Here is a 13,737-nt window from a genome sequence, read left to right as displayed (position 1 = left end):
TCATTTCCAGCAGCACACTGGTTGAAAAAGACTGTAGAGAATCAACATTTGAATGAAAGCTGACCTGAGAGTCTCCAGTTTACAGTCTGGACTCTCCAGTCCGGCTGACAGCAGCTTCACTCCTGAATCCTGCAGGTTGTTTAGACTCAGGTCCAGAAGTCTGAGTCTGGAGGACTGAGAGCTGAGAACTGAGGACAGAGCTGCACAGCTTCTCTCTGACAGATTACAGCATCTCAGTCTGCAGAAAACAAAGACAGACAGCAGTTATTGAATCTTTCATGTTTCCATCAGATTCATTTGTTCACTGAAGGTGATTTTCATGAGAGTTCTTACAGAGCTTTGGTGGAGGCTTTGACCACTGGCAGCAGCCTCAGAAGAGCCTCATCTGAACGAGAGTAATTCCGCAGGTCAAACACTTCCAGATCTTCTTCTGATGACAGTAAGAAGAAGACCAGAGCAGACCACTGAGCAGGAGACAGTTCATCTGTGGAGAGACGTCCTGACCTCAGGACCTGTTGGATCTCCTCCACTAGAGATCCATCATTCAGTTCATTCAGACAGTGGAACAGGTTGATGCTTCTCTCTGCAGACAGATCCTCACTGATCTTCTTCTTGATGAACTGGACTGTTTCCTGATTGGTCTGTGAGCTACTTCCTGTCTGAGTCAGCAGACCTCGTAGGAGACTCTGATTGGTCTGCAGTGAAAGACCCAGGAGGAAGCGGAGGAACAAGTCCAGGTGTCCGTTTGGACTCTGTAAGGCCTTCTCCACAGCACTCTGGTATAACTGGACTGGACTGCTCTGTTCAGGCTGAGAGATCTGTGATTGTTCTTCCTCCATGAGGTTGAGTTTGGAGGTGATGAAGGTCAGGTGGACATGAAGAGCAGCCAGAAACTCCTGAACACTCAGATGGATGAAGCAGAAGACCTTGTCCTGGTACAGGCCTCTCTCCTCTCTAAAGACCTGTGTGAACACTCCTGAGTACACTGAGGCTGCTCTGATATCGATGCCACACTCTGTCAGGTCGGATTCATAGAAGATCAGGTTTCCTTTCTGCAGCTGCTCAAAAGCCAGTTTTCCCAGAGACTCCATCATCTTCCTGCTCTCTGGACTCCAGTGAGGATCTGTCTCAGCTCCTCCATCATACTTGACCTTCTGGACTTTGGCCTGAACCACCAGGAAGTGGATGTACATCTCAGTCAGGCTCTTGGGCAGCTCTCCTCTTCCTCTGCTCTTCAGCAGATCCTCCAGAACTGTAGCAGTGATCCAGCAGAAGACTGGGATGTGGCACATGATGTGGAGGCTTCGGGATCTCTGGATGTGGGAGATGATCCTGCTGGCCTGCTCTTCATCTCTGAACCTCTTCCTGAAGTACTCCTCCTTCTGTGGGTCATTGAACCCTCTGACCTCTGTCACCATGTCAACACACTCAGCAGGGATCTGATTGGCTGCTGCAGGTCGTGTGGTTATCCAGAGGAGAGCAGAGGGAAGCAGGTTCCCCCTGATGAGGTTTGTCAGCAGATCAGCCACTGAGGTGGACTTTCTAGGGTCCTTCAGGATCCGAGTCTTGTGGAAGTCCAGAGGAAGTCGCCACTCATCCAGACCATCAAAGATGAAGAGGACCTGGAAGTCTTCAAAGCTGCAGATTCCTGCTTGTTTGGTTTCAGGGAAGAAGTGATGAACAAGTTCCACCAAGCTGAACTTCTCCTCTTTCAGCACATTCAGCTGTCTGAAAGTGAATGGAAATGTGAAGTGGAGGTTCTGGTGGGCTTTGCCTTCAGCCCAGTCCAGAGTGAACTTCTGTGTTAAGACTGTTTTCCTGATGCCAGCCACTCCCTTAGTCATCACGGTTCTGATTGGTTCTGGTCTTCCAGCTGGGAGTTGGAAGAGCTCTTCTTGTCTGATGCTTGTTTCTGCTCTGTCTGCTTTCCTGGATGCTGCTTCAATCTGTCTGACCTCATGTTCTTCATTCAGCTCTCCTCTTCCTCCCTCTGTGATGAAGAGCTCTGTGTAGATCTCATTCAGAAGGGTTGGGCTTCCTGCTTTAGCCATCCCCTCAAACACACACTGGAACTTCTTCTTCAGACCAGATTGGACTTCATGTCGACAAACTGCAGCAGCAGATCCTGAATGAAGACAACAAACAGTAAATCAAGTCTCTGCAGCCCTGAATGATGAGGGTTTGAATCCCTGTTGAGACATCAGGAAATCTTCATTTCTCAGCAGCTGAAACCTTCAGAGAAATCCTCTTACTGCTCTGCAGTCCATCAGCCAGCTCCTCCTGCTTCATTCTCCTCAGGAAGTTCACTGTGATCTTCATCACTGACTCTCTGCTGCTCCTCTGCTCTTCATCTTCAGCCTCCAGCTCCTCCTCTTCCTCCCTGTGACTCAGAAGCTTCTGGATCTTCTTCAGCTCCTTCTTGACAAAAGTGACAATGTTGTCCTCCAGCAGCTGCAACAGAATTCCAGATGAATGAGCCAATCAGAGTGAAGTCATGGAGCCAAACATCAGCTCCATGTTGGACACTCTGCCAATCCACTGGTCTGCAAAGTGCAGCATGGAGACGACTGTGGACAGAATGATGGAAAGTAGTTGTTGTTCATGTACAGACCAGAAAGATGGAGTCCAGCTGTGTTTGATGCTGCTGGACAGACGGACCACTGGGAGTCTCTGAGCTCTGCTGGTCCAGTCTGTGGAGAATCAGCAGCAATCAGCTCCATTCTGTCTGAAACCAAACTAACTAGAGTCATGTCACAGCTAGAATGTTCTAGTTCACAGTTCAGATGGAGAACAGCAAACCAATGGATCATATCAACACCTCTCTGTCCATGTCTACAGAGTCACTGAAGTGTCTAGACTGTCTTGGAGCCAAAGGCTGGATTCATGTCTCTGCTGCCCCCATGTCTGGATTCTGAGCAGTTTTCCTAAAGAGGCAGTCCATCACAGAGGACTCTGTGACCACAGCCCTCCATGATGCTCTGTCCCACCTAGAGCTAGAGGAGAGCTAACAGGGATGCTCTTTGTGGACTGTAGCTCAGCGTTTAACACCATCCTCCCTAACAAACCAATAGAGACACTTGTGGACTTCTGGCTACTCCAGTCATAGCGAGCTGCCTGAGTCCAGAGAACTCTCTCCCAGGAGAACATTCATTCATTCATTCATTCATTTTCTTAACCGTTTTTATCCCTTTTGGGGTCACGGGGCTGCCGGAGCCTATCCCGGCCACCCAGGAGAACAAAGGAGCAGAAAAGTGGCTTCAGTACGGTGTTTGAGCTCCGGGGACGGCTTTAGAATGCAGAAATGATGTTTCAAGCATTCCTGTGAAACCGTGGAAAGAATCATGTCCAGAAAAAAAAAGGCTGATGTTATGTTGAAGGTAGAGCGTTGAGCCACCAAGCCCCTGTTTTCTGGAATAAACTCCCAGCTCATGTAAGAGAGGCCGACTCAGTTTCTACATTCAGAGTTAGACTGAAAACATTCCACTTTGGACAGGATTATTGTCAGACTAGTTAGTTTTCAGAGATTATTATACTTAATGTTAATGTGTTTAAATTAAACGGGTACATCAAGAGTTCTGGTCCATGGCTTGTGCGTCCTGGGGGAGGATCCCTCCTTCATGTGGACACCCCTGAGATTTCTTCTTTTTTCCTGGAATATGTTTTTGTTTTGTTTTTACGAGCTTTTCCTTACAACCAAGGAGGGTCTAAGGGCAGTGTTATGGCTGTGGCCGTATTTGATTTTGTTTCGTTTGTTTGTTCTGTGTTTTATCTATCATTTCTGTATCAGAGTGGGACTTTGTGTTTTTGTGCATCTTTATGTCTGCTAATTTGTGAAGAAATTTGTTAACTTTGGTATGGAGACATTTGTTTGTTGTGTGTGTTAATTTAAATTTATTAGCCAAAACTTTAATTTTTTAAGTTATGCCCCTTTAGGCACCCCTAGACATAGAAGGGGGCGTAACATAATTGGGGGCTCATCCGGGATTGTGCACACTTCGTCCCGGATCGAACCATTTGAGCTCACATTATTTGTGATTTGATTTTTGTGGGTTCTGATTGTATTTGGAGATTTTGGTTAACAGTTTGTTTTCTTTTTGGGCCATACCATTGACATTTGAAGTTGGTGTCCTGTTGGCTTTGGAGACCAAGAGCACTTTTGAAGAGCAGTTGTCTGAGCAGGGAATGCTCCAACCCTCAGGCAGACCTTGGCTGGAAACATCAGTTGGAGGTTGTGTAGGTGACAGTGTAGGAGTGGAGGCTACTGCAGGTGTTGCCAATGTCACTAACACTGCTCGGGCGGAGGCAGGTGCGGAGGTTCCTGCTGCCGTAGCCGGTTAAGGAGGGGGCCATACCCAACTGTATTGTTCCTGACTGGGGTTGCCACAGAGGATGTCTACTACTCTTCAAATTATGTGAGTAGAAACATCGCTCTTAAGTCACTCTGAGTTTGTACTGGCACTTTTGAGTGGATTTTGGCCTCTTTGGTCTAGGACACCACATGTGAAGTTGGTGCATTAAGCATATTGCCAACATTTTGTAGAGCAAGAAAGCTGTTAAGCAAACTTGTTTTTCGGTACAACACATTCGTTTTGTTAGGTTAATTTTGAGTTGTTTTTGTGTGACTAGATTTTGATGACAAGGCTTGCTGGGTGCGTGTCCTGCGGGGTGCGCACCCCGAGTTGACGGGTGCGTGTCCTGAGGGGTGTGCACCCTGAGTGGATGGGTGCGTGTCCTGCAGGGCGCGCACCCCGAGTTGATGGGTGCGTGCCCAAAGGGGTACGCCTCCTGAGTTTCTGTGAAGTGTTTTGTGTGGCCGGTTAGTTTGTGTGGACGGTTAGTTTGTGTGGCGCCTTCAGTTAGTGTGGTGCATCTTGTGTGGCGTCCTGAGTTTGTGTGATTCGTCTTGTGAGGCCATCTTGAGTTTGTGTGGCATCTTGAGTTTGAGTGGTGGGCTGAGAGCAACCACTTTGAATATGTGCTCCTCTTAGGATAAATGCTTCTTAGGGCAGAAGTTTTATCTTGGGACGGGGGTGTTACGGCTGTGGCTGTATTTGGTTTTGTTTTGTTCTGTGTTTTCTATATTATTTCTGTTTCAGAGTGGGACCTCTGTGTTTTTGTGCATCTTGTGTCTGCTAATTTGTGAATAGATTTGTTAACTTTGGTATGGAGACATTTGTTTGGTGTGTGTGTTAATTTAAATTTACTAGCCAAAACTTTACTTTTTTATGTTATGCCCCTTTAGGCACCCCTAGACGCGGGCGTAACATAATTGGGCCTCCACTCCTACACTGTTGCCTACATCACCTCCAACTGATGTCTCCAGCCAAGGTCTGCCTAAGGGTTGGAGCACTCCTGCTCAGATAACAACTGTTCTTTGCAAATGCTATTGGGCTCCAAAGCCAACAGGTCACCAACTTCAAATGCCAATGTTATGGCCCAAAAAAAACAACAAAAGTGTTAACCAACGTCTCAAAATGCAATCAAATCTGAACAAGTTATGAATGGTTAACAGATCCCGAAGGAAGTGGGCACAATCCCGGATGAGCCCCCAATCACGCTTAAGCCCCCTTTTATGTCTAGGGGTGCCTAGGGGGGCATAAAATAAAAAGTAAAGTTTTGGCTACCGAATTTTAAATTAACACACCAAAGAACTGTCTCCATACAAAATATTACACATTTATTTTACAAATAAAACAACAACCAACAAGAGCTAAAAGTGAAGCAAAAAGGCTTCAGGGTGAACCCAGGCCAAAATAACAAACAAAACCCGACCTAACTGAAACGTGTCATCTTACCTGTAAATGAAAGAAAAGGGAAATCAATGACAAACACTAACCTCCCTAGACTAACAAAAACAGGAGAAAACACGTATCAAAGTAAATGGCAGTTCACCCCTACAGCTTCACTTAACATAACTACAAACCAAACGACTAAACAGAGTGGGCACGGACAAAATACCAATACAAATTACTAAAGTGCAACACACAACTAAACAGGTGGTGAAGTTAAAACAAACATGGAGAAGAGGGCCAAGCTGCAGTGGAGACTCTTGCTGCAAGGCTCCTTTCTCATCATCTGGAGGTCCAAATTGTGTTTTTCCAATTGGAGGCCACACCTCCATGCACCACACCTGCATATAATCACAAACACACACAAAGATACACAAGAACACAGAGGTCCCACTCTGATACAGAAATAATATAGAAAACACAGAACAAAACAAAACCAAACAGGCTACAGCCGTAACAGGCAGGGATGCCAGTTTAGTTTAGTCTGTTTAGTTATTCAATAAAATTGAATTGAAATGAAGTGTTACATGAATTTACATGCAGTCAAAATGCACATTACATCTTTGTCCACACATAAATATTAAGAAGATTGGATTTTTAAATTCAGATTGGCTCCCAGAAACCCATGAGCTGCAAATAAGTGCATGTGTGCTCGGGGTCCAAACTCAGCCAGACTCTGCCTTCAGGGGCTCCAAGGTAAACTGAGTCTGAGACCCCTGATCTAGAGCCTCTACAGCCACAACTGCAGACCCACACACCAGAACAACACTGTTGGTACATTTACAGTGGAGACTGCAGTGGGGGGGCTGATTCCCTCTGGGATGAGGTGGTTTAAAGCAGGGGTCTTCAACTGAAATTTAAAGAGGTCCAGTTAGAAAAAAGGTCTTGAAGTTAAGAAAAACTGATGTCTAAATATTCAGTGTAAATATTTTTAGTAGCTGAGGATTGGTGGCACACCTGAAACATCTTGAAAACTTTTGGACAGTATTTAATGTCTCATAACATAGCACGCGCACGCGCGCACACACACGTGCACATGCGCACGCACACCCCCCCCACCCCCCAAATAAAGGTACTTTAAAAACGTTTTTTTTTTCAACAAATAACTTCTGTACTGTACTGTCAAATAATAATTTGAATCATCGATGTAAACAGAAGGCTTCAAATCGCGAAGATTAGCCCCGCCCACCGCGACCCGAGAGTAATTGAATTAAACGGGAGAAAATTTAAAATGATCATGAAAAAATACAAAGTACAAACGGACAAATAGTGGCTCAGGTGTATTTCAATGCTCTTCAGTCTGAGAAGCTGCAGTGTTTTCTCCTTCTCAAGCCCGCGGTGCAGCTGTGTGTGTTTGTTCGGGAGAAGAACATAGTGATAGGCAGTTGGTGTCGCTCTTTTTCTATGGGTTTTAGAGAAACTTGAAATTGCAAGATGATTTGCATGTACGTAATTTGGAAAGCTGATTTACGTACGTGTACATATTAAACTGCAACAATATTGACGCACAGGTAGAGAAGAAGCGGAGTGACTTTTTTAGCCAATCAGAATGCAGAACACAATGCACGATGCAAATCCGTGAAGTAGCGAAACCGTGAAAAGTAAACCGCGTTATAGCGAGGGATCACTGTATTCTGTGTTTTTACTTTATTTAATTTTATTATTATGCATAACATACGTTATGTCGTAATAGTGTACATAAGTTATTAGTTTTTTACTTTTTCTATTTTTGCACATTTTGTATTTGTATTTTTGCACATTTTGAACACCCCTCATTTTTGCACATTGCTGCCATTCTTCTCTACTTTTTGAACTGCTGTAACAATTGAATTTCTCCAATGTGGGATCAATAAAGAATATCTCTAATCTCTAATCTCTCAGCATAGTCCTGTTTAACATTTCAGACCTAACATTCTATACAGATGACACCGATGTGTCTTTGTTTGATGTTTGGTCCAAATGTCTCATTCACTGCAGTGACTGGAGGCAAAAAAACCTTTATTTTGATAATTGATGTCCATGAAAAGTCCAGATACTGGTGGAGCGGTATTCCTGGCTACCATTTCACCATGAAGACAGAGGAACACTCCAAGCAACTCAGAGAAACGGTTGCTGAAAGGTATCATCCCCCAGACTTCAGTGAAATTAATTATCAAGAAATGGAAGGAATACGACACACGTGTGAATCTGGATATTTAGATCAGGCCGCCCTCATAAAATGAGTGACCGATCAAGTAGGAGACTTGTGAGAGAAGCCGCCTCCTACAACTACTGTGAAGGAGTTACAAGCATCAGCTGAGATGAGAGAGACTGTCATGGAGAAACTGCTTCCTGGTTCTTCACCGCTCAAAGCTTTATGGGAAGATAGAGGGCAGAATGAATGCTTCAAAATACACTGAAACCTTGGAGGACAAGCTTTTTCAGTCTGCAGGAGAACTACGGCTTGGGAGGAGATTTCTATTCCAGCAAAACAATGATCCAAAGCAAACTGAAAAGATAACAGGAAGGGTTTAAAAAGAACCAGGTCAATGTTCTGGAGCAGCAGAGTCAAAGCCCAGACCTAAATCCATAGAGAATCTGTGGCTGGACTTGTTCATGTTCAGTATCCACCCAACCTGACAGAACCTGAGCAGTTTTACAAAGACGAATGGAGAAAAACTCCAGAGAGCAGCCAATGCTGCATCTACTAAATACTGACCTGAAGGAGTGAATAGATATACAAACAATTATATATATTTTTGTTTCATCTACATTACTTTATAGAAATCTGTTTTCAACATTGAAGCATTGAAGGATATTTTTCGAGTAAATTTGTTGTGTAAAGAAAAACAAATTTTATACCATATTTAACTTCCAGAAATGTTGTATCTGTAATAACTTTGTTCAGTTCATCGTCAGAATGAGGTTTTTCCAAAGCAGACTAGATGTAGATTCCAGAAAGGTTAGATTTAGTCTGAAACATCTGAACACTTGATCTAATTCATGGAGATCAACACGGTTTAACTGTTGGAGCACAGCAGCTACATTTATGAGGAGGTTTTTCTACAGAGAAAAAAAGATTCTTCAAGCATTTCTGGACTGAGGAGAACATGTTCATCTGAATCTTCTCCAGAAAAAAAAAACAGTGGAATTGTCAGACTGGGAGAAATCAGCCACACTATGAAACCAAAGTCAGACATTTCCACCAAGAAAATCTAGCAAAGCAGAGAAAACTGGAACTTTTCTCCTGATTTGGTTGGAATCAGACTGGAGCTGCTGTCAGTCAGAGTCAGCAGTCAACATGTTTTCTTCTCCAACATCTCTGATGTCTCTCAGAGACTCTCAGAAGACTCAACTGAAAAGATCTCATCACACACATGATGCTCCAAGTGAGTCTGATCAGAGAGATCCAGAACTGAACCAGACCTCAAGTCCTTCATCTGAAAACTACAGATCATCTGAACTAGAATCCAGAATCCTTTAACTCTGACAAACACTTACTGTTCCAGTCCTGGATGGATGTCCTTGAAGTCTGGATTACCAGCCTTTGATTCGTCACTCCTGAAGGAAACACTGCTGGATGCAGATCCAGGTCTATATCTATGTTGAATCCTGATGGAAAAACAATTGTTTTATTAGAAACTCATCTCTTCTGTTCATCAGATTCTCTTCATGTTGAACTATTGAACTCAGATCATGAACAGACTGATCTGCAGTGAGACAGTCTGTTCTACCGCCCCCTTCTGACAACTGTGTGACACTGCATGCAGGGATTGTCCCTGGAATCATGTCTTTGTTTGTGGATAAAACACTAATCTTAAATGTCACATTAGTTTATAGATGATACTGTCTTATTCTGAAAAACAGGATTGTTTTCAGAGGCATCAGGCTGAACCCTAAATCCTTCAGATAGGAGACATTTCTACATGTCATCAAACTCTGAATTCCATCAGGCTGGAAATGAAGTTCAACAAAGTGAAATCTCCAATGACTTAGTCTCTGTCTGATTAGAGATTGGAATGAGAAAGAAGCAGGAACCACAGTAGGGGACATTTCCAGGGCCTTTATTTTGAAGGACAGACTTTCAGATCAGCAGGATTCTGCTGGTTTTCTCCAATTTCCATCAAGTCTTTCTTCAGATTGACTCATTCATTTTCAGCCTCAGTTTCTCTCCTCGTGGATCAACTCTTTGTATTCAGAGAACAATATTGATCAGTAGAACATCAATGTTGAACTGAGACTGTTGAAGAATGAAACTCTAAGTAACAGATTGATTAGACTGATATGGAAATCTTGATGTCATTGATGGACAAATAGAATGTGAAGTTCAGCTTTAAACAGGGTTCATACGGTCATGAAAACCTGGAAAAGTTCTGAAAATGTAATTTCTAGATCCTTGAAAAGTTTGTGAACAATGAAATCTCCTGAAAAGTTTTAGAAAAGTCATGAAATGTTCATATTTTGGATGCAAAAACATAAAATAAAGTAGTTTAACATGAGATTTGAAGTGAAATTGTGTCAGAAGTTCAACCTGGAACTATCAGTGATGAGAGTTTCTGTTGGCGTAAAGCAGGTGGAACTTTCATCAGTTCAGCGCGTGACGCTTTCTACTTGCTGTTCATGGATTGTGGAAAGCTCCAAAATGCCAATCAAATGTAGCTTTAACAACAAGTGGCTTTTCAAGGAGAAGGATCAACTGTGGCTGATGAAGGTGAGGGTTCAACCACCAAATGGTTCCTGAGCGCGGCTAAAAACTACAGCTCATCTGAACTAGAATCCAGCCTCCTTTAACTCTGACAAACACTTACTGTGTCAGTCCTGTACGGATGGCTTTGAAGAAACGATTCAGACTTTTTGATCTGTCACTCCTGTAGGAAACACTGCTGGATCCAAGTTCAGATCCAGGTCCAGGTTGGTTCCTGTGGAGAATGCAGGTTGCTGGTGTGAGTCCTGAGCTCTGACATGGAGAAGATCATGGACAGTTGGAGATGTTCATCTCACCTCTGAGCTTTACTCTGGTTGTCATGGTTACCATCTCTGCTTTTAGAGGGAGGGGCTCCCTCCTGTGGCTCCTCCCACTGATCCATGCTGCTGGATTCACTGGATCCACATCAGCTCACACACACCTTCACCTGCAAAGGAAACCCTCCTCCTCATCAGAGGAAGCTGCCATCAGCTGCTGCACTTCTGCTCTCCCTCCAGCAGGTGGAGACATGGAGCTGCAGCAGCAACATTTCCATTCAGTCACTTTGACACACAAACAACAAACTTCCTGTTTCTACACTTCAGGGGGGTATTCCAGGAAGCATGTTTAAACTCCCCTGACTTTAAGCCTGAACTCTGGCTGAAATCCACCTGAACTTGCTTACTCTGGGTATGTCGGTTCCAAAAGACCGGAAAGATATATATATGTATATATAGATATATGTATATATCTAAATCCATCTATCTATCTATCTATATCTATATCTCTTTCCGGTCTTTTGGAACCGACATACCCAGAGTCAGGCAAGGCAAGTTTATTTGTACTTGTTCAAGGTGCTTCACAAAACAGAAAAATGCATTAAAATCACAATACATCATAGAAATAATCAATGTAAAATTTACTTTAAAAAGAAAAAAATTGAAAATTGATTTAAAAATAAAGGAAGGACAGAAAAGTGCAGATAGGACCTTTCAGTCATATACAAACAGAAATGTTTTAAGTCTAGATTTGAACATGAACACAGAAGAGGCCTGTCTTACGCCTTCAGGGAGGCTGTTCCAGATTTTAGCTGCAGAATATTGAAACGCTGATTCCCCTTGTTTAGTTCTGACTCTGGGAATCAACAGGAGGCCGGCCCCTGAGGTCCTCAGAGTACGAGATGGTTCATATGGCACTAACATGTCAGAGATGTACTTTGGTGCTCGGCCACGGAGAGACTTGTACACAAGCAGAGCTGCTTTGAAGTCTATTCTTTGAGGTACAGGGAGCCAGTGCAGAGACCTGAGCACAGGACTAATGTGATCATACTTCCTGGTTCTGGTCAGGACTCGAGCAGCAGCATTCTGGATGTACTGAAGCTGTTTTACAGCTCAGAGTAAGCAGGTTAAGGCAGATTTCAGCCAGAGTTCAGGGTTAATATATATATATATATATATATATATATATATATATATATATATATATATATATATATATATATATATATATATAGAGCACATAACAGTACAAAGAATTAGACAAAACACCGCTAAACACATTTAGTCAAAAACCCGCACTTAAACCCAAATCTGTCCAGACAGGCAAAGGGAATGATATCCCACAATTCCTTGCGGTGCCAATCTAACAGCAGCACCAAAGTTACACCTACTTAATTGAATTAATTTAAATGAAAGTAAAAGAACTGTCTGAAAACTACGTGTTATTTTTAAACTGACTTAACAAAAAAATCATTTATCTCAACTGAAGCAAAGTTAGATCAACAATGTAAAAAAATTTTTCTTTCCAAAATCCATACACTTGATTATTGTAAATTATTGACAATTACCCATAATCCTACCAGTTTATTCCCATAATTGTAGGACTTTATCCTGATAAATGTATTTCTTTGTTATTTTGATGGTGGCTCCAATTCTCTGTCCTAAAGTTCAAATGACTGAACTAGAAAAACTAGACACACAACTCTGTCCAAAAACACACAAAACACACCATGAAGAAGACAACAACTAAAGTTTAGAGTCTATGAAGACTAACAGCAAAATCATTGAAGATGATCTGAAAAATAGAATTGATAGTTGAAGAAAAGCAGAAAAATCTTTGTTTTCATCCACTAAGGCCTCATGGTCTCTCTGCTCCAAACATTTCTATTCTAGCTTGTTGGTCTGATGGAATCCCAGAGTTCCTGAACATGGAAGGAGGAAATAGGACTCTGTTACCTGGAACTGTAATCTATTACTTTAGGAAGGAGTTCTCCCACAGACTGGATGGAGGAGAACAGGAAGGTTTGGAGTCAGAAATGAAAAAAGCCAACAAGCATCAGCTGATTGTTGTTGAGGTGATGAAGAAGAGTCCTCCATGTTGTTGATCCAACAATGATGAAGCTTTGGAAACAGCAGAGGGAGGAGAGTTTGCAGAGAAAGAAGAAGATCTTCTCCAAACATTCAGAAACAAACAGTCAAGTTAGTGAAGACAAAGTTCCAGAAACAAACTCACTTCAGTTTCTGCAAAGAGATGAAGAGGAAGAAGAGTCTCCCTCACCGTGTCAACGCAGCTGCAGCACTGATCACTGACTCACAACCAGGAAGAGTCCACCTGGATGGAGGCGGGGCAGCACAGGTGGGCGGGGCAGCAGCTGGAGCAGCCTCAACCAGAATCCTGCTAGTCACTGGGAGGAGGGGCGGAGCTTCAAGCTGTCAGATTGACAGATAGTTGATGTCAGTGAAGGTCATGTGACCTTCTGCTTTCTGTTCTCCCCCTTCCAGACGTGCATGACCCCCCCTCATCTGTCATCTACTGACACTGAAGCAGAAACTCCTGATGGAGCTGAAGGGAGGGGCCTGACTATTTCCTGGAAACAGCTCCTTCTGATCATCAGTCAGAACAGCCGTTGGAGGCAGAGATTTGATCCCAAAGAAAAGCTCAAAGTGAAAGAATGTGGATCTTCCAGATCTGTCAGAGCTTCCAGGAAAAACTCTGACAGATTCCAACAGAGAGAAAGATGTGAGGAGCAGAAAAACACTTTAGTTTGACACTTTGATGACTGCAGGAAGTTTAGAAAAAGAGTCCCACTGATCTCTCCAAAGCTCCAAATCTCTGTTTTCCCTCCAAGGATCAGGATCTTCAGGTGTTTCTCTTCTCCACCTCATACCTGCTGATCTTCCTCCAACCACCTGAGTCTGTTTTCTCTTCCTGTGCTCTTTCAGCTCTGCAGAGACTTTCCTCCTCGTCTGTCTTCCTCATCCATTCCTTTGCTGTCAGATCAACTGT

At 43.2% G+C, this 13,737-nt stretch overlaps 1 protein-coding gene across 1 annotated transcript in view; it reads right to left on the bottom strand.

Moving 5' to 3' along the window:
• LOC144982142 (NLR family CARD domain-containing protein 3-like) overlaps nucleotides 1-13,113 on the bottom strand; it is a 92,305-nt gene extending 79,192 nt beyond the window's left edge. Inside the window, exons 1-6 of the mRNA XM_078930228.1 lie at nucleotides 12,964-13,113; nucleotides 10,770-10,900; nucleotides 10,577-10,687; nucleotides 9,270-9,380; nucleotides 2,612-2,690; nucleotides 2,253-2,451 (exon numbers count right to left, since the gene is read on the bottom strand). Coding sequence (XP_078786354.1) covers nucleotides 2,253-2,451; nucleotides 2,612-2,690; nucleotides 9,270-9,380; nucleotides 10,577-10,687; nucleotides 10,770-10,855 — 586 coding nt within the window. The 5' untranslated portion in view covers nucleotides 10,856-10,900; nucleotides 12,964-13,113. The remainder of the gene's footprint in view (nucleotides 1-2,252; nucleotides 2,452-2,611; nucleotides 2,691-9,269; nucleotides 9,381-10,576; nucleotides 10,688-10,769; nucleotides 10,901-12,963) is intronic.
• Between the last annotated feature and the right edge of the window lie 624 nt (nucleotides 13,114-13,737).

Source organism: Oryzias latipes, chromosome 2, assembly GCF_053564925.1.
Source record: "Oryzias latipes strain Hd-rR chromosome 2, Olatipes_Hd-rR_3.1".
Classification (NCBI taxonomy): domain Eukaryota; kingdom Metazoa; phylum Chordata; class Actinopteri; order Beloniformes; family Adrianichthyidae; genus Oryzias; species Oryzias latipes.
This window is presented reverse-complemented; position numbering and strand designations above follow the sequence as displayed.